Raw genomic sequence first — 21,739 nt, 5'->3', positions numbered from 1 at the left:
TGGAGAAAGATTGAAATTTTTGACCACCAAAATGGTTTTTCCTTTATTTCCTTACAGAATTGAATTAGAACCAGCACTGAAGAGAAATCAAAAGACCATCTAGTAAAGCTCCTAAAATTTTAAGTTGAGAATTTAGTGTAGAAAAATAATATTTACTTATCCAAAGACAGAGGGGTATGAAGTCTTCTATTTAATATTAATATGTGTATACCAGATTCTCCTGTGTCCATGCTAATCCTCATATTTCTCACCACAGACTTCCAGAAAAGGAACTTGAAAATGGCTGAAGAGAATTTTACAGTTGTTACTGAGTTTATTCTTCTGGGATTGACGGATCGTGCTGAACTCAAAGTTGTGCTTTTTGCATTATTCCTGGTGATTTATGCCACTACCTTGCTGGGGAATCTGGGCATGATCTTCCTAATCCAAGTCACCCCACAGCTCCACACACCCATGTACTTTTTCCTCAGCTGCCTTTCATTTGTGGATGCCTGCTATTCATCAGTTATTGCGCCCAAAATGCTGACCACCTTCTTGGTTGTGAGGGAAACCATCTCCATGTCTGCCTGTATAGTGCAGCATTTGTTTTTTGGAGTGTTCATCACCACAGAAGGCTTCTTGCTGTCCGTGATGGCATATGACCGTTACGTGGCCATCGTAAACCCTTTGCTTTACACCACAGCCATGTCTAGGAGAAAGTGCATAGGGCTGGTCTGTGGGTCATGCATAGGTGGGATGATCAACTCATTGACACACACTATAAGCTTAGGGAGACTGTCTTTCTGTGGGCCCAATGTTGTGGGCCACTTTTTCTGTGATGTTCCCCCACTGCTAAAGTTGTCCTGTTCTGATACCTCCATCAATGAACTTTTGCTTTTAATTTTCTCTGGAGTCATTGCCATGGGCACCTTCTTGATTGTGATCATTTCCTACATATTCATTGCCATGGCTATTCTGAGAATCCGCTCAGCATCAGGCAGGCAGAAAGCCTTCTCCACCTGTGCCTCTCACCTGACTGCTGTGACCATATTCTATAGCACTTTAAGTTTTAATTATATTCAGCCCAGCTCGCAATACTCCGTGGAACAGGAGAAGGTGGTTTCTGTGTTCTACACACTAGTGATCCCCATGTTAAACCCATTGATTTACAGTCTGAGAAACAAGGATGTAAAGGATGCAATGAAGAGAGTCAGAGTAACAAAACATCTCTCTTGTTAAAGTCCCTGTTCTGCCTGCAGCATTGTTTCAGTCAGCCTTCACTCACTGATGTTCATATGAATCCGATGCTTTCTAGAGTTTAGATATTCTCATAAATTATTGCATCCTAAATATTCATTGTTCACATGAGAAAATAAGACTAAAAAATTGAAGTGACTTAATGTATAACTTCATTTTAGAATAGTGACTTAAAATTAAGTCCTGCTGAAATATTAGGACATTATTATTTAAATCAACCAGTCAATCTAAGAATTGCATACGTCTCTTATTGTTTGAAACAGGGTCTCACTATACTATCCAGGTATGTCTTGAACTTCTAGAGTCAAGGGCTCCTACTGCCTCAGCCTCTTGAGTAGCTGGGACTACAGGCACGTACCACCATACCCAGCTAGCACATCTCATTTTTGATTTTTGGATAACTAAATATAAGAGTTCTTATATACTTTTAGAAATGCAAAGAATGAAGGCTTTGTCTAAGAATTTTCAAAATGTAGTTATGCAGAAGATTGAAGAAATTGTATACTTGATATTTACTTTTATTTTTAAAATGTGCATTACATTTAAATATTCCTGAATCTCCAAATTAGCTAAATAGGAAGGTTTGATTCCTACTGAAATTTCTCATCATTTTTTCTCTGTTTTTTGTTCTTATTAGACACCCATGACCTGGCATCCAGTTGTGTGCGTGTATAACTCTATTATAATTCTCAGTCTGTGTTAATATACTTTCTCTAAAATGTGCACTTAAAAGTAGAAGTATGCATGCAAGGGCTCCATTTTGGAGTAGGTCAGAGGATTCTTCTGCCCCATGAAGAATCTTCTTCACACTCTTTCATGGTAATAAAAATAGAAATCTTCAAATGCTTTTTCTGCATCTATTGAGAGGAACATGTGATCTTTATTTTTGCCTCTGTTCATATGGTGGATAATGTTTATGGACTTGCGTGTGTTAAACCAGCCTTGCATCCCTGGGATGAAGCCTACTTGATCATGATGAATGACTTTTTTGATGATAAGCTGTAATCTATTGGCTAGGATTTTGTTGAGAATTTTTGCATCTATATTCATGAGTGAGATTGGTCTGAAATTCTCCTTTTTGTTTGGGTCTTTTCCTGGTTTTGGTATCAGGGTGATGTTTGCTTCATAGAATGTGTTATCATCTACAAAGATTACGTGTGTACTTCCCCCTACTTGTCCCTACAGATATTCAAATATATAAATGCTATTAATTAATAAGACCATCTTCTTACTGGTTTCCATCAATTCTTCATCAATTAAGAATACCATTGTCTAAAGCAAAGATTTGGATTTGGTGCTATCTCTGATATCCCATTGATCTATTTTTTGGTTTCTGTATCAGTATTTCATGAGATAAACTAATAAACCTAACATGCGCTTTTTCTTCTTTTCCCAGGAGGTAGTTATTCTTGATCCCCTATAATTTCATCTAAGTTTCATGATTAGTGCAGCGTGTATCATTGGAAAGTTTCCCTTTCCAATACACTGATGAGCCTGAAGAATAGTTATCTCTTCCTTCCAAATTTGAGAACTTGGTTTAGTTCTCAAACCCTATAGAAAGTACCAGAAATACATCACCTGAAGAACCTGCCACACATTTGAGTCTTTTCAGATCTCAAATTCGTCATGCAGGCCTTGATCACCAAAGCTTAGCAAATTTTCTGTCCTCATTGGAGTCTTCCTACCTGGGCAAGCTTGATTCAATGGTCTATTCCAGAATAGGCAGACACCCCAGAGAAAAACAATGGAAGATTCTCTATTGTTTTGAAAATAGTGCATTCATTTGGGATTTGGTTCACATAAACATAGTTGTCATACACCTCACCTTCCCTTTATAATAGGATTTTTAAAAATCACGTGGTCGTAAATAGGACTTTCGCTTCACAACAAGTTAATGTTACCTGAATGGATATGGAATACTAATTTAAAATATGCTTCTAGCTTCCAATTCTTTAATAAATTTCTCCTTCTTGTCTTTACCTTTTAACCTATCATCTATATTTTAAAATTCACGTGTAAAAATTCCACTTTATATTTAATTAATTCCTTTTTATCTTTATATTCTCAATCACATCCTGTCTTCTCATACATCTAGTTATTTAATGTTGTGTACCAGGCACATTTAAGAAAATTGTAGCAGCTCTAGTTGAAAATAAGTTGTTATCTTCTTCAGAAGTGTTCAGTATGACTTTTGGTGGACAATCCTTCTTCATATATTTTGGAGGTTATCCTTTGTTGATTTTATCACTTGAATAAAAATTTATCTTCTTCACTGTGCCTTGCTATCCTGTATTTTAATTAACAATAGTTCTCAATTATAATAAAGTGAAATTATTCAGTTTTGACTGATCAGCTTTAGCCGTTATGATTAAGGATGCTTTATAATAAACTACCCCAACATTTATGAGCCTGAAGAAACATCCACTTACTTTTGCTCTCTGCTGCTACGTGTCAAGAACTTACACAGGGAGCAGCTAAGCCATTCTCTCATATGATTGCTTATTTGAACCCAGCAATCCTGTTCTAACAATCACTTAACGCTGTAATCACCAGGATATAAAGATGTCAAAGCAGAGGATGCTAATTCATGCTTAAACTGCATATTAGAAAATTTGTATTTTCCATTTGTATCTGGAGAAAATAGACTGTCACATTAAGCCTACTACTATGAGGATTAAAATATGTGTGTGTATACTAAATCTCTTGTGGCTCTACTTCAATTTCTTCTTTCTTCTTAACAGCAGAAAGTCACTATTATTTCTAACACGCATTTTTAGCAGTCATACAATTTCTTTGTTTCATTTTCCTTTCAAGTGATAGGAATATTTTGCCATTATTTAGCCTCTTAAATGAGTTGAAATTACAGGTGTAAGCTACCATAGCAGCCTAAAATATTTTGTGAGGTAAGTGGAGCTAAATCTAGTCTTCACCTTATGGGGAGTACCACAATATTGGCTTCTTGATTTGTTCAATTTTGATAATCCATGTTCTTCTAGCATCTTAAAAATGTCTCGTTTGCATTTATTACCCAAGAAATATTTGTTAAATGAATGACAGTAACGAAGCTAAATGCCATATCCGATGGGAGCGAAAAATGGCCATTGCATTTGCTTTGTAAAATGCAGATGTCGACCTCCAGCAAAGGCCTGTGGATGTGGACAGTGGAATGATGCTTCCCACAAAGTGTTCTCAAATGCTGGCTGACTATTATCAAATTGGATTCCACTGCATTTTGGTCTTACACACATTAAGTGTGGTACACAGCTTATTTTAATAAAATGCTGTCCAATTTACGCTTATTATTCATAATCAATATTTCTACTATTTTCTCACTTCGGATTCTATGATTCCTTCCACTCTTTGTAACTTTTTTCATTGCACACCTTAGAGAAAACCAGTTCCCCTGAGAAAAGCTGAGATAGTCCCTGGAGAATCCAGAGTGCAGCCCAATGGATAATTTTGTCACTGCTGTGGCATTAGTTTCATCAGCGTTTGAACAACAGGGACCCTGACCTCATTTGATCACATAAAAATACATATATACAAATATGCCTGCTTGCCCACTCTTATAAATTTGTCCTCCTAGAGGAAAAATTAAAGATTTAAAGAACAAACCATTGTTCCTTGTACCTATTGTAATTGTTTTGTATCTAAGCCTAAATTGCATATGAATTTTTTTACTTATCTACCATTATGACATTGGGATTATTTTAACTTATCTACCATTATAACATTGATTATTCTGAATTTCAGAAAAATGTATTAATACTTTTATTTCTAAATAAGGAGTGAAAAATGGAGATGGATATGACAGTTATAAAGAAATTCATGTCTTAATTTTTTTTTAGCATTGGTAAGTTAAATTTATTCTTTTGAATATCATTCTGTGTTTTTAATCATTTTTGTATTTAGAATTTGTTCTGTAGATAACCAAAAGTTTCAAACATCATATTAGCCTATAACTCTGTATCTTATTATATAATTTCATTTACAATACTACTGTGAAACTTTTACTAGGAAAGTTTTATATTTGGATAGTTAGTTTGATTTATATTTCTTTAAACATGATATATGCTAAATTATAGTTTATAACAAAAGTCATATTTATGAGTGACCAATGGGAAAATTATCCAGTTAATGGTCTATACATAGCAGAAAACAGTAGAAAAAAGAATGATCTATAAAAGTACACTTCTGAGATACTCAGACTTATTTGTTGAAAATACTCTCCCTTATTGTTGGAAAATCTATAGATAATCTCTGTAAACAACACGTGTGGAATTATAAAAAGGTAGATGTTTAGTTTACCTTCCATTCAATAAGGCAAATTAGTGAATCACAGCTTAAGATGTGCATTTTATAACTGAAATAAGTAAAATAGTGCTTAAATATTGCAAATATTTTGCCATATTGGAATTATTCCTTTAGAATCTTTTCAAAGATCTATCCTCATTACCATGAACCACAAAATATCAAACAGAGTGTATATCACTGTTCCATTTCTATATAGATACTCCTCATAGCTGTGTAACCATCTAATAATTTTTAATTGCTTAATTTGTACTCAGAGAAATACACTAAATATTTTATTGTAATCGTCTCCTTCAATGTACTTAGTATTTGAAAAGAAATTGTATCTTCAGTCGGAGGAGTTAAATAACTTACCCAATCCAATGAAATCAGTTGCAATCTGCAGTAAGATTCGAACTTGACTCTAATGGACTCTCCTATTTACCGTGATCATTAAAATGCTTTAATTAAAGTTGGTAAAGGGTGCAAATTATACACAGAACAAATCAATCACTTTGTTAACTACATTTCAATTTAGTAGAGAATAAGGGAGAGGGACTGTTGATTCAGAAACAAATATGAACAGGTTGAATATAAGGTACATGTTCAACTATCCAATTGAAACTGCATTTTTTAAAAGTCTTAAATTGGCTAACCTACCTATCATCGTATGATGAAAGCTATGATGAGGTATCACAAAATAGTTGGAAAGCATAATTATTTATATTTTGAATTATTGTTTATTTGGTTGTCTAAAATTATTTGAAGTCTTCAGAGAAAAAAAAAAAACGGGAAACCTCCAAAATTGCCCAGGTATGCAAGATATATGGGATTTTGTGCTCCCAATCTCAGAGTTAGTGACTTTCTAGGGCTCCCCTCGCACCACGGCCATGGAAAGATTACACAGAAGCCAGGACAGTGATTTCTCCTAGGATGTATCATGTAAAAGATGGGCTGTTGTTTCCTGAGTTTCATATTGTCACCAGGGTCATACTCCTTGACTGTGTTAAATGTCATCACTATAGATGCCTGAGATGTCTTACTTATGAATATGGCCACTTTGCTGCCTAAAAGTAATGGAACTGTACATGATTTCCCTACATAATTACAAAATAAAGACAATCTCATGAACTCTTCTTATTCAGTGGTTTCATACTCCAAAACAAACCAAAAGTAGCAGAAGAGAGTTGTAGTGAGTGGCATTCTAATTATCCAAAATGTATACTTTTCATCCTAGTTAAAATTATCATTAGTGTTTTCTTGATGCTCTTTTACTTTGTCATTAAGGTAACATTGCATGAGGGGAGATATTTTCACGTATTATTTTTTGTGGAATATAATCATATGAAACAATGTTATTGGAAAAAAAAAATAGAGATCATCTAGTCTACTTGCCAAATTTGTCAATTGGAAAAAAACTGAGAATCAAAGAAAGGATGATATTTACCCCCAAGCAAAATCTATAGTTCTCTGTATTTTACCATAATGTGTATAAATATGTATAACATTTATATGTATAAACATTACATATATAATATGTATGTATAGCATTTATATATTTAAACACTTTCTATATATATGTATTATTTTCCCTATAAATTATAATCCTCTATCTTTTTTCTCAACAGATTTTTTTGAAAAGAAACAAACAAATGGCTAAAGAGAATTTCACAATTGTTACTGAGTTTATTCTTTTGGGATTGACAGATCGTGCTGAACTGAAAGTTGTGCTTTTTGTGTTATTTCTGATGATTTATGCCGTTACCTTGGTAGGGAATCTGGGCATGATCTATTTAATCCATATCACCCCCAAACTCCACACCCCCATGTACTTTTTCTTAGGTTGCCTTTCACTTGTAGATGCCTGCTATTCATCTGCAATTGCACCCCAAATGCTGGTGAACCTCCTGGCTGTGAAGGGAACCATCTCTTTCTCTGCTTGCATAGTACAACATTTGTGTTTTGGGGTGTTCGTTACCACGGAAGGCTTCTTGCTGACAGTGATGGCATTCGATCGTTATGTGGCCATCGCGACTCCCTTGCTGTACACTGTTGCTATGTCTAAGAGAAAGTGTGTGGGACTTGTCACTGGGTCATGGACATGTGGAATAATTAACTCACTAATACACACCATAAGCTTGGGGAGACTGTCCTTCTGTGGGCTGAACATTGTCAGCCACTTCTTCTGTGATATTCCCTCCCTGCTAAAGCTGTCATGTTCTGATACCTCCACGAATGAGTTGTTGCTTTTAACCTTCTCTGGAGTCATTGCCATGGGCACCTTCTTGATTGTGATCATTTCCTACATCTTCATTATGTTTGCTATTCTAAGGATCCGCTCCGCAGTGGGTAGACAGAAAGCCTTCTCCACCTGTGCCTCTCACCTGACTGCTGTGACCATATTTTATGGCACCTTAAGCTTTAGTTACATTCAGCCAACTTCCCAGTATTCTGCAGAACAGGAGAAGATGGTTTCTGTATTCTATACGCTAGTGATTCCCATGTTAAACCCATTGATTTATAGTCTGAGAAATAAGGATGTGAAGAATGCTGTGAAAAGGGCCACAGAAATGAGAAGTTCCCTCTGTTAATTTCAAGTCACTATTAATCCTTCAACATTTTATTCATCAGTTCCCACTCCAATAATTCAATGAATGACTTGTACCCTTGCAATATGCTCCATAGGTGTGGTGCCACCATAAACCCTCCCTCTATCGAACCACCCCCCCCTTCCTATCCCTTTCCCCTTCCCTCTTTAATCCTGGGCTATAGTTGTGATTCATCTCTCATATGAAAGTGTGAGTGATTATAAATTGGTTTTATAGTACTATTGGGTACATTGGATTTTTTTTCCATTCATGTGATACTTTACTAAGAAGAATATTTTTCAGCTCCATCCATGTAAACATAAAAGAAGTAAAGTCTCCATCTTTTTTTAATGCTGCATAGTATTCGATGGTATACATAATTTATTAATCCATTCATGGGTTGATGGGCACTTGGGCTTCTTCCAAGACTTGGCAATTATCAAGTATTGAACACAAATGTCTTAACACTGTGATTAAGTAAATGAGGTGAAAGCTATGTTAATTAGTAGGATGTAAGCCCTCCAATTTGTACAAATAATCAACACATTGAATCCCACAAAGGTATAAATGAATTCATAATCTATGTATATATGAATTAATAAAAAAAAACCTGGAATATATATAATTTTTTATCTGCTTTCTTAGAGTACTCAATATTATGTTTATGAATTTATCTACCCTGTTGCCTATTATAATACCTTGTCCACTTAATTGCCATGTTGTGTTCTATATGACTTTTAACAAGTTTAGTCCATTTTACTGTCAATATTTGGGTTGTTATCCATATCAAGAATTCATTCTTTTTTATTACAAAGTAGTATTCCATTGCATGGATATACCATAATATTTTATCTGTTTACCTATTGATGAGCATTTGGGCTATTAGAATAAAGTTGCTATAAACATTAAAAAAAAAAGGAATTTGGACTTTACCTAACAATTGCAATCAGTGTAACCTGGCTTATTGTACCCTCAATGAATCCCCAACAATAAAAAAATAAAAATAAAAATAAAATAAATTAAAAAAAAGGAATTTAATGAATGCTAAAAATTCTCAGGATCACACTGATATTCTCATTCTATGCATTTGGTTCATATGAAGAGGCAGCCTGAAAGGGGAAAGGTTTAAATTCACTTACCTGTATCACAAGAGATTATCACTTAGCTCTCATATGTTCTAGGTTTTTAATATATAAATTGGTGAATGATACAGCATTACATTTACCTCTTCCTGTTATTTTAGGCATAAATATATAATAATTTTGGATTTAAAGTTATAAAATGGGGTACTTACTAGGAAAAAAATTATTATTCTTTGGATTTCTAGACATGAACATATACCTGAAACTTGCTTTTACTGACTTTTATTTTAAATATTTTAAATGGTGGTAACCATCCCCCCCATAAAAATAAAATGGAAACGTTCTTTCTGCTCTTGCTCTTGCTAACCCATGAATTTTACTCGGTTTATCTACTTCTGTATGCCTTAAACTCTGAAGAATAAGGTGGCTGCCCCTATAATTACATCTGAAAGCATAATAGGAGCCTCATGACATTTCAACTTCAGATTTTAAAATTTTAATTATAAGCAAACAAGGACAAAAAGTAATTATGGAGGCTTTAAAATTCAAAACCTACGTTATCTCTCTTTTTAAGCATCCTCTTCCCATTCATTGAAAATTGAAAGCAAAAATTTTCCAAGAAATGGTTTAAAAATTTGCAAATATATACTTTACAAAAATTCCATTTATAAGTCAGGCTGTGTAAATTAACACTCCCTCATCAGTTGTCTTCCGTGTCTCAGTCACTCTGCTTCCTTTCTTTCTACAGTGTCAAACTTTACTGTTGGCAAAGGAGTCTTTATTCACCATTAACAGAACAAAAATATATGGGGTAATCATTTGTAGTAGTTCCATTAACAGGAAATTAATTTCAACGGAATACATTTTTCTCTATTTTTGAACTCTATTTACTAATAAGATTAGTGGAGGGAATATTGATATTCAAAGACTTTGAGAGACTTGAAGAAATAATCCAATAACTTTAAGGTTGCTATTTTATATAGTTGGCAAGTCAGTCAGACTCAGTTTGCTAAACGAAGTATATAAATATGAAAAATCATTTTACTTATTTCTATAACAGAAAATACACGTGCAAAATTCATGGTTTTTACAAACGAATTTTAGAAAATGTATATGATGGTATATGTCGATCAATTTAAAAATTATATGACAATCATTTGTAAGGCATAAGAAGCTAATGCCATAAAATCATTTCTAACAGGAATAATGATAACATCATAATTATATTACTAATGATACATAATGACAATAGGCATACAAAATGAATAACTTCATATTTGATAATGACAATCAAATATCCTTGTTTGCTTAGAGCCTCACTACAATTATGCTGTTACCTCTGGGAAAAATATATGCATGGAATTTAACTTTCAAACAAAAAAATATCAATTAGCTCAATCTCTTTATAAATCTTCGATTATATTTATGTTTAAATGACTATTTCACCTTTTTTAATTGTTTCTTATGTTTTGAATAATTAACTCCCACTTTGCCTTACTCTAAATGTTACAAGGAAGAAGAAAATATACTTTCATTCTCCAACTTTATTTTTTTCTCTTTAAAAAAATTCTTTAATGTATTCTAGTTCCTTTGCTTTTACATTTACATTTTAGAATCAGTTTATAGGTTTATCCAGATTTATTTCAACACTGACTTGCAATTTTCAACATGAAGATCTAGCACATATTTTATTTGAATCATATCTAAATATTTCACATTTTTGGTGTTATGATAACTAATTGTTTTTATTTAAACGCCCAATGTTTATTCCTTATTGCAGAAAAATGGAATTCTGTATATTAATCTTGAATACCTGACACTTCTCTACTCAGTTCTAGTAACTTTTGCAGATTCTTTTTCTATATAAATAATCACGACTTGTGCAAATAGAAAGCTTTGTACTTGTTTGTCCCAGATCTGTCTTTTCTTGAATTATGCATGTGACACATCCATTATAGTGTAAGAGAGGAGAAATGCCTTGTGTTTTTTCAAATATCAGGAGAAATAAATGCATTTGTTATTTTATGATTGATTATAGTGTTCCACTGTATTTATTTCATTAATGTTGGAGAAATTTTTGAGTAATACTATCAACATCAGGATTTTGCTTTGTAAGTTTTTCTATGGGGAAATTTATTCTTTAATAGATAAATAATCCTTCTGTTTTTCCATTACAAGGTAGAAATTTTTATTTTGTGTCACTTAAGGAATCTGTTCATTTTTCCCCACTGTCAAACAATTTTCCTCATGCTTTAGCCCACCGTGTTTCCCTAAGGCATAAATATCCCTAAACCATGTCTCCCAGGAGGTGGATTTGAGAGGTACCTGTGCACCTTCTTGCCTGGTAGCCTTGTGATAAAAGCTTTTCTCTTTTGTAAAACCTATGTTACAAAGTGATTGATTTCCAGTAGACAGGCAGAAAGGACCTGAATACGGCCAATAACATCACATGTACATCTTTCAATTGATTTCATCAAACTAGGAAAAAAATAAAAATCATTGTACATGTATACCACATTTGCTTTATCTAATCGTACATTGATGGACACTTAGCTTGGTAAACATATCAGTAAAGGTAGCTTTTTGACACAATGAATTTTTTTTTCCCTTTGGGTAGATACCCAGTAGTGGGGCTGCCCACTTTTAAAGGAATTATTTGTATTTTTGTTGTTGTTGAGTTGCCTGAGTTACTTGCATATTTTGTATATTAGCCCCCATTCTGTAACAAAACTGTATTTTCACCTCATAAAATTTCATAAATTAAAAGAAAGTCAATGAAAATATAATGCATAATCAATATAGATCAAAAATGAGAAAGTGAAAGAGAGGAAAAACAACTAGTTTATTATAGGTCAATACTCTTACCAAAAGATACAAAAGAACTGGATCATTACATTTAAGCAAAAGTAATTTTTTTTGTTGTTTTAAGCCTTGGTGTGTGCCACACTTTAGGGGGGCAAGACATGATTGCAAGAGGGACTTTACCTAACAATTGCAATCAGTGTAACCTAGCTTATTGTACCCTCAATGAATCCCCAACAATTAAAAAAAAAAGAAAAAAGAAAAAAAATAATAAATAAATAAATAAATTATCCAGAGCAAAAAAAAAAAGAAATGAGAAAACATAGCAATCTACCTAACCAAGCATCCAGTAATAAGTCAGGAACAACCACTGGGGGAAAGTATAAACCTGCAAGTTTCTGTGAATGGCTGCAAAAAATTATTTTAATTGATGTATCAACCAACTGGGCTGCTTAAAACTAAATAAGGTGCCAGTGGGAACCTATAGTTTTGGGGGGGTGATGGTGTGTGACACATCTTTTGGGGGCGGAACACAATTATAAGAGGTACTTTACAGAACATAACAATCAATGTAACCTGGTTCTTTGTACCCTCAATGAATCCCCAACAATAAAAAAAAAAAGAACCTACAGTTTATTGAACTGAAATTATCTTCAACTGATGGGCTATATCTAGAAAGAAAAACTTTGATGAAAACACAGTGGGACCCCAAGGTTTGGGGAGCAAATTCATAGGACGGAATATTTCAAATCTTCACACACCAGCTAGTGTCTTTTTGTAATGTCTTTGTAACAACCTGTTACAAGTACAAAATATATCTTTTAAAAAAAAGCTAAGGCTGAAACACAAGGAAAAAATGCCATATAGAGGGAAACACCACACGTGGGGATATATACATGGACACTGGAAATTTTATTCTAAAATGTAAGAAAATACATGACCCCTTGCCAGTTTACACTGCTCCTACCATGTCCTTACTCCCACTTAAAGTACTCACTCCCACTGGATACTTTTTTAGGTTTATATCCATCTGACACATTTTCTAGAACAGAAGTCCTATAAAATTGACTTATTTTGTAATCAATCACACAACCTCTTTAGGAAGGCAAATATTTTTACTGTTTTTTTTTTCTTTTTGTAGATGAATCTAGTTTAAATTAATATATCTTAAGCTGTTAGAAGTAGCTGAATGGTGCAAAAAAAATAGGAGTAGGTGTATGTGTTAAATGCGTTTGTGCTTGCTACTCATCACAGATGTACACAGAGAAAATGTTGATATCCATAACCTAATTTATAGGCAAAATAATGTATGTGGGCATTAAGAAAATAGTTTGTATACATTTTTCACATCTTTTCAGGGAATATTTTACATTTTGTTCTTGAAGTTACTGGTCAAAGAAATCAACATCAAGATAGGGAAAGTATAAACCATGGAAGCCACTTCATAAGTTTCTAAAAATATCTAGGCTTGAGCTGTACGTATGTAAATATCAAAGACCCTTAAAATACTATGACCACTGTAGGACTGAATTTTCAGGGGGCTTGTCCCTGCCCTCGGCAGGGTTTATCTATGAGGATGATAAGACAATACACAAGAACCATCAGAAGGAATGGAACCAAATCCAAATTACCAGTTCAAAGTCAGGCAAATGTGAGCAGAGTAAAGATAGAAAGAGGATAGTGTCACGGAAATGACTAAAGATGTTGCACCCACAGAACGATTAAGTAAACATTTTTAAAGTGATTAAAAAGCAGCAAATATGCTGTGGAGTTAGAGGATTGCCACGATAACTCAACATACCAGGATGCTGCTAACAGAATAAAAAGTTTGCTAATGAAGAACATAAGAAAGAAAGCTCCTGTGTAGCCCCGAAATCACAGGAGATTGTATTCTAAATCAAGATAAAACTTGCCAATACTGTGAGTCACATAGTTCTTGAATAACCAAGATAGGTGAGATTCAGGTTTCAGAGAAAAAAGTACATGGGGGGTTGGAGACTGGGGTCCACTTTGGCGAGGATGATCACATCTTAGTCTCCTTCCACTAAAATGATACAAGTGATGAGGAAGAGCCCCCCAAAGGGAAGTCTTCAGCTCACCGCAATCCGTGATTCCTCCCAGAATAAATTCCCTGACCACTGTTAGGTTGTAATTTCCATGCAGGTTTATCAGAAAAGCTTATCTGGATGGAGACATCATCATACTCTGTAGCTTTTGTATATTGTCCCCTGGGACATTTTTCAGTACGCAAAACTAATATTAATAAGACACAATTAAGTTATGTTAGCACCACTGTACAAACATCTCAGTAAGGTTTCAGAAGCTCGGTGTATCTGTGTGTCACAGGTGTGTTCCTGTCCACATGTGGTTGTGTCTTGCTGAGTGCATTTATCATTGTTGTTGCATAGTTTTGTGTGCTGTCACTAGAATGTCACAGCTTTAATTAGAGCAACAAACAAACATTAAATTTCTTGTTAAACTTAACAAGAGTGGAAGCAAAATCAGGGACATGTTAGTCCAAGTTTATGGAAATAATGCCATGAAGAAAACAGCCGTGCAAAATGGATTAAATGTTTGAATGAAAGAAGAGAAAGTGTCACTGATGAAGAGAGTTCAGGGTGGAACCAGCAGAACTGAAGAAAACATTGCAAAAGTCATTGAACTTTGCATCAAACTGCCAGCTGTGCGTAGCAGACCAGCTAAACTTCAGTAGAGAAACAGGAAAATCTTAACAGAAAATATTGGCATGAGAAAGGTGTGTGCCAAAAAAGAGCTCACCAATGAACAAAAGCAAAGAGTTCACAGGGTACTGTCCGTGAGGGAGTTTTTAGCCAGTAAACAAATAACTGTATTGGAACACTCTCCCTACTCACCTGATCAGTCTCACAATGCCTTTGTTCTTTACTTGAAGATAAAGGAAATATTGAAAGGAAGACACTTTGATGACATTCACAACACCAAGGATAATGCCACACATGACGGCTGTGATGGCCACTACATAAAAATAGTTAAATAGTTCTTGAAGAAATGACTTACTACTTATTTTGTGGAAGAAAATACATTTCATTTTACATCATTTATGTAAGCCTATAATTACAGAGCCAACAAAAATATCCTTGATCAAAGGATGCCTTATCAAAAGTGGTATAGCATTTTTTGAGGATGTCATTCTTCTATCTACTTGTGAGCTGAGTGTGTCAGGGGAGGGAGGCTACCAAATGTTTTCATCATATTTTAACTGTGATACTGACAATAGCATATTAGTATTTAGTGATATTGCATAATTTATTCAATTAGAAAGGCATGAAATACTTTTGACTTTTTTAATGAAACATTCTGAGATTAATTAACAAATATCTAAGGGTCTCTCCCTCAGGCAATCTGTGCAATTTGTGTATCCTTGAGTCAGATTAAAATTTGCACACAGTAAGTCTCAAGGGGGCAGAAAAAACTTACATTTACCTGTAACAACCAGTGAGAACTAGAACAGTAGGAAGCCAAAGCAAATTCTCCATTGAGGTAAGTAGAAATATGGCTTTGAAAATTTCTAAGGACATAACACAAGGAGGTATTTACCAAAGATATCGATGATCCCTGTACTCTGCAAAACTATTTCTTCCCCTGGAATATACCTTTCTGTCCCCAGTTTTTTTGTTTTTTGTTTTTTGTTTGTTTGTTTTTTTTTGTAGAGACAGAGTTTCACTTTATGGCCCTGGGTAGAGTGCCATGGCATCACATAGCTCACAGCAACCTCCAACTCTTGGGCTTAAGCGATTCTCTTGCCTCAGCCTCCCGAGTAGCTGAGACTACAGGTGCCCACCACAACACCCGGCTATTTTTTTTGTTGCAGTTTGGCCGGGGCCGGGTTTGAACCCGCCACCCTCGGTATATGGGGCCAGCACCTTAGCGACTGAGCCACAGGTGCCACCCCTGTCCCCCGTTTTTAATGTGTAGGACGAACCCTGTTGCATAGTTATACTGTCTTCAATATTGGTAATGCTCATTATTTATACTATCTTGGTTTTCAAATTAACTTCATGCTTCAGTCAACTATTTTAACAAAGATACATATGTTTATTAACTTAGTGGCCTCCTGTCACCTTCTTTATTTCCTACCTGTGCAGAGTGCCCTTAATAGAGAGATGACATGCGATTGTGTTCACGAGAATATTTTCTGAAGGTAGAATGACTTCATTTGAATTCTAACTCCACCACTTACAATCTAAGATACCTTTGTTAAGTTATTCACCACTTCATGCCTCAGTTCTCTTGCCTTTTAAATGAGGATGAAATTATTACATATTGCTTAGTGTTATTGTGAAGATCATATGGGTTAGTTAGAATATAAAGTGCTTAGAAAATCAGCTGGCACAGAGTTCCTTCTGGTTCGTGATATTAATTTACATTTTTCTTTCTGTGGGGTCTTTTTTCATAATTCTCCATTAAATGTTCATGAATAATCAAAACGGCCAGGTCCTTTTCATGCAAAAGAGAGATGAATGATTGGGGGAGATCATTAAAAATAGCTACTCAACAGGAAAAAAGTGGGTCTGTAGTAAACGCAGACTATGATATTATCAGCCAGTTCTACATATGACATATTATAACATAAAATTTTCTTTGGGATGAACAAGTTGAGTTTATAATGAGATATATTAAACATATATTTAATGGGGATTTCTTTAATTACTGTCTTACACCTTACTCCATCAATAGTTTGGAAAATCTGTTATTGTCTTGCTTCTTTAAACAAACATGATACTTGGCAATAGGGTAATGTTTATGGTTTACGTATAGATATTTGTTTTACAAATTAGTTAAAATTTTAAAAATCCAAAATAAAATTTATCTTTAATTTGACATCCTTGAAATGGCTTGAGGTCAAAAGAGTTAGGTCATAGTAGCTGCATCAAAACACTCACTTCAAAATCTCTTGCCCCTTTTCAAGCACACTTTAGCAAGGTTTCAGTGAATGTGAGTGTAGCTATGAATTTTGACCTGGTAAGAGAAGGAATCCTACTGAAAATATGAGATAGAGATAATTTCTCTATAGCTTCTGCATCATATTGTCAATTTTCTTAGAAGACAGTGCTTCAAATATAATAAGTATTTATTTTATACCTTACACAGATTACCAAGATACACCATATGGAGAGACGCAATCACACTGCAATAACCAAAGTGACTGAATTTATTCTCATGGGGATCACGGATAACCCTGGGCTGCAGGCGCCACTCTTTGGAATCTTTGCTGTCATATACTTGGTCACAGTGATGGGCAACCTGGGCATCGTTATCTTGACCCATTTGGACTCCAAGCTACACACCCCCATGTACTTCTTCCTTAGACACCTGTCAATTACTGACCTTGGTTACTCTACTGTAATTGGCCCAAAAATGATGGTCAACTTTGTGGTGCACGAAAATACAATCTCCTACAATTGGTGTGCCACTCAGCTAGCATTCTTTGAGATTTTCATCATCACTGAACTGTTTATTCTGTCAGCAATGGCTTATGACCGCTATGTAGCCATCTGTAAACCCCTTCTCTATGTGGTCATCATGGCAGAGAAAGTGCGTTGGGTGCTGGTACTGACTCCCTATCTTTACAGCACATTTGTGTCACTACTCCTCACAATTAAGTTATTTAAACTGTCTTTCTGTGGCTCTAACGTCATCCACTATTTTTATTGTGACTGTCTGCCTCTGATATCCATGCTCTGCTCTGACACGCGTGAACTAGAACTGATCATTCTGATCTTCTCTGGCTGTAATTTGCTCTCCTCTCTTCTGATTGTTCTCATATCCTACATTTTAATTTTTGTGGCCATTCTCAGAATGAACTCTGTGGAGGGGAGGTCTAAAGCCTTCTCCACCTGTAGCTCCCATCTGACAGTGGTGGTCGTGTTTTATGGGACATTACTGTTTATTTATCTGCAACCCAAATCGAGTCATGCTTTTGATATTGATAAAATGACCTCTGTGTTTTACACCCTGGTAATCCCTATGCTGAATCCATTGATCTACAGCTTAAGGAACAGAGAAGTAAAAGAGGCTCTAAAGAGAACATTAACTATTCAATTCAAAATAGCCACTTAATATCTTAATATTCAGTTGCATAGTAGGGTCCAACCACCTTCGTTTAGTACTTGATCAAACCAATTATACCTTCAAAAAGTAGACATATTTTACCTGCTTAAGTTTTGTTCCCTTTCTGAACAAAACACTGCCTCTTATATCTTCTCCACCTCAGTGGAATAGATAGATAAATACTGTGGCTAGTTACTATAAGCTCCAGGTGATTTTCACAATCATAATAGAACCTATATTATTTACAAATAAGACAAATCATACAAAATTTTTGTTGAACTTAGATTTGTAGCAGTAAAAAAAGTCTTAAATAGCTAAAATAGGACAAAATTAGCTATAATATTAGTAATAGATATTGCAGTCACTGGGTATTAAAGATGAATTGTATTGAACCATGGAGAACGTGTAGGCTAGGAAGATAGCAAGAAGCTACGTAAATAGGGGGTTATAATATAACATGCAAGGACTGTTTTAAAAATGTGGATAAAGTATGAAATAAAGCATGCTACCTCAGAACAAAGTTTACAGTCAGTCATAACTTAATAGTTCATATGTCAGAGATATAGTTGGCATTTTGGAAGACTTTTGGGCCCTGTAGAAAAACATTGAATAATTCCATATTCTCTTTGATAGATCCTAACATTATAGCAAATTTGGGTTTACTATAGCCTCCCATCATAAGCTAATTTAGAACAGCCAAACTCAAAATAAATGAGTCATTTGGCATTTATTATAATATAATCTAGATTTTGAATTACCTGTATCAGTGACCAGACAGTTTAAAGAGAACAGATAGACTCGGGGTTTAATTGCACCTGCATTCCTGTCCCCTTCATGTCCTTCAAGAGCCTGTATACACAGTGAGATGGACTCTGTGCTAAAAAAATATTCATTCAGACTGTGGTCTCACTCAGCCAATAAATGGATTCTTCACGTCTTAGTGTTGTCCTACTTGTTTAAATATGCCTCCCTTTTCAGATTTTAAAAATATACATGCATTTCCAATTATGTATGTTTTGATACAAATTAATATGTAAAGCAAAAACTGTGAGAAAATTGAATCATAAAATGAATGAAGATGCCTTTATCCCAAATCCATTCATTTTAGTCTACAACTATATTATATTTTACTTTATCTCAAACATAAATTGAACAAAAGAACTATCAAATTCATTTAAATGAATCCTATCAATCTAGGATTAAATCAATCCTATAAAATTCATTTTATTGTGATAACTTCATGTCCTGTCCCTAAGCAGATTTATTTTTATAAATAAATTTTAATTTCTAAGGTAATATTTTATATTACACTGCACAGACTTAACTCTTTGACTTTATATTTTAATTTGTATACCTTTTTACAACTCATGGGTTAAATGAATTTAATAATATTCTCTAATATCATCCATACCAAAAAGGCTTAGTAATCATGTTATACTTGCTTACATATCATGTCTCCTGCAACTTTTTCTTATTTGAGAAGTCAGCAGCAGCATTTTTCTTAGCCAATAATTCTTAAATTCTTTTTTTCATTCTTTCATTATTTATTAAATCATAACTGTGTACATTAATGCATTTATGGGGTACAGTGTGCTGATTTGATATACAATGTGAATGATTACATCTAACTGATTAATATGACAGCCTCCTTGCTTACGTATTTGTTGTGGTAAAACATTCATACTCTATTCTTAATAGTTTACAAATGTTATCATTGCATTATGCTCATTATGTTGGATACCCCCAAATACCCTCCCTCTTCCCTGCCTCCCCCTCCCTTCCCCTCGCTTTCCCCTTCCCTCCTTCTTTCTGGACTATAGTTATGTTTTACCATTCCTATGAATGTGTGGGTGATTATAAACTGATTTCATAGTAGTATTGAATACTTTGGATACTTTTTTTCCCCATTCTTAAGATACTTTACTAAGAAGAATATGTTCCAACTCCATCCAGGTAAACACAAAAGATGTGAAGGTTCCGTCTTATTTATGGCTGCATAGTATTCCTTGGTGTACATATATCACAATTTGTTGATCCATTCATGGGTCAATAGGCACTTGGGATGCTTCTGTGACTTGGTAATTTTAAATTGGAATGCAATAAACATTCTGGTAAAATAATTTTTGACCATCTTGGTAAATATCTAGTAGGGGGATTACAGGATTAATCGGTAGGTCCACTTTTAGTTCCTTGAGTGTTCTCCAAACTTCTCTCCAAAAAGGTTGTATTGGCTTTCATTCCTGCCAGCAGGGTAAAAGTGTTCCCTTCTCTGCACATCCATGCCAATATCCGTAGTTTTGGGATTTTTTCATGTGGGCTAATCTACCCTCTTCTCTCACCATTAACAAAGATTGATTCTCACTGGATAAAAGGTCTAAACTTAAGACATGAAACTATAAAAATATTAGAAGATAGTGCAGGGGAAATGCTTGAACAAACTGGCCTGGGAGAACTTTTTTATGAGGAAGACTTCTGGGCAATTGAAGCAACACCAAAATTATATTACTGGAATCTGATCTAATTAAAAAGCTTCTGCACAGCCAAGAGCACAGTAAATAAAGCAAACAGACAGCCTTCAGAATGGGAAAAGATATTTTCAGGTTATGCTTCTGATAAAGGTTGACAATTAGAATCCACAGAGAGCTCAAACTAATCAATAAGAAAAATACAAATAACTCCATTTCTATTGAGTTCTGTTTCTACTTGAACAGAAGCTTCTCTGGAGAAGGCAGGTGCATGGCTTACAAACACATGAAAAAATGCTCACCATCTTTAATCACCAGAGAAATGAAAATCAAAACCGCTTTGAGATACGATCTAACTCCAGTAAGAGTAGCCCACATAACAAAATTCCAAAACTATTCTTTATTTTTAATATCAGCAGACAACTCCAGAGATTAGAACTATCAGTTTATATTTGTTTACTCCTTGATTAATGGACATTTGGTTGATGGAAAAAAATTTTTTTGGTTACTACAAAGGAACACTGTAATAATTTCATAATAAACAGACATGTTCATAAAGTGCTATATTGTTGCTGTTATATATTAAATTAAATGTATAAGTCTTCTTCCCCATTCTAATAATGTACTGTTGGGAACATGTTTTGCATGTATATATAATAATTTGAAATATTAAATAAAACACTAAGGGATAATGCTATGAATTGTGGTAGTTTCCCAAGGAGTGTTTATTTTTTTATTCTCCATGGTAGGATATAACATTTACTTGCATATCAGTCTCACTCTATAAGGGTAAAATTACAAAATGTAATTAAAAGTATGTAATATCAGCTATTTGATATTATAGCTTAAAGGTAAATGGTTCTTAAACATTCCCTTCTTTTCTACCACAAGTTTATAGTATTTGTAAACTATACTATAGTTTACAAATAGATACCACTGGATACCTCCATTTTCTTTAACAGTCATGAAATACTTATTATCATCATAATTATAAAGATGAGCAGTTGAGAAATAATGGTGCCAGACTACGTGAAAATCTTTCTAGTGTGTAAACATACATTCTCCAACTTCTTCCCAGAGTGGGAACATTTAGCTTTCCTTGGTTTATTTTCACTGTGTCTAAGTAATGGCCTCATGCACCCAAAACTTTTACCCGGAAAATTGAAATATATTTGTATTGATATTT

At 34.3% G+C, this 21,739-nt stretch overlaps 3 protein-coding genes across 3 annotated transcripts; all 3 read left to right on the top strand.

Annotated features, from left to right (window-relative positions):
* The first annotated feature begins 270 nt into the window (after window positions 1-270).
* On the top strand, window positions 271-1,218 carry LOC128564317 (olfactory receptor 1052). Its single transcript, XM_053559811.1, has one exon. It carries the CDS (start codon window positions 280-282, stop codon window positions 1,216-1,218), a length of 939 nt encoding a protein of 312 aa, XP_053415786.1. The 5' UTR covers window positions 271-279.
* Window positions 1,219-7,166: 5,948 nt separating this feature from the next.
* LOC128566032 (olfactory receptor 5J2-like) lies at window positions 7,167-8,117 on the top strand. The gene has a single exon (XM_053562938.1). The coding sequence runs from the start codon at window positions 7,179-7,181 to the stop codon at window positions 8,115-8,117; it is 939 nt and encodes a 312-aa protein (XP_053418913.1). The 5' UTR covers window positions 7,167-7,178.
* An 8,932-nt stretch (window positions 8,118-17,049) lies between these two features.
* LOC128565754 (olfactory receptor 8K1) lies at window positions 17,050-18,124 on the top strand. The gene has a single exon (XM_053562464.1). It carries the CDS (start codon window positions 17,147-17,149, stop codon window positions 18,095-18,097), a length of 951 nt encoding a protein of 316 aa, XP_053418439.1. The 5' UTR covers window positions 17,050-17,146; the 3' UTR covers window positions 18,098-18,124.
* The last annotated feature ends 3,615 nt before the right edge of the window (window positions 18,125-21,739 follow it).

The sequence above is a fragment of the Nycticebus coucang genome, chromosome 14, assembly GCF_027406575.1.
Source record: "Nycticebus coucang isolate mNycCou1 chromosome 14, mNycCou1.pri, whole genome shotgun sequence".
NCBI lineage: Eukaryota > Metazoa > Chordata > Mammalia > Primates > Lorisidae > Nycticebus > Nycticebus coucang.
The sequence above is the reverse complement of the archived record's forward strand: the minus strand, read 5'-3'. Positions and strand labels throughout refer to the sequence as shown.

What these genes read in the sequence shown, in the direction of transcription:
- LOC128564317 (XM_053559811.1), top strand. Translation starts at nt 280, where the DNA reads ATGGCTGAAGAGAATTTTACAGTTGTTACTGAGTTTATTCTTCTGGGA.
- LOC128566032 (XM_053562938.1), top strand. Translation starts at nt 7,179, where the DNA reads ATGGCTAAAGAGAATTTCACAATTGTTACTGAGTTTATTCTTTTGGGA.
- LOC128565754 (XM_053562464.1), top strand. Translation starts at nt 17,147, where the DNA reads ATGGAGAGACGCAATCACACTGCAATAACCAAAGTGACTGAATTTATT.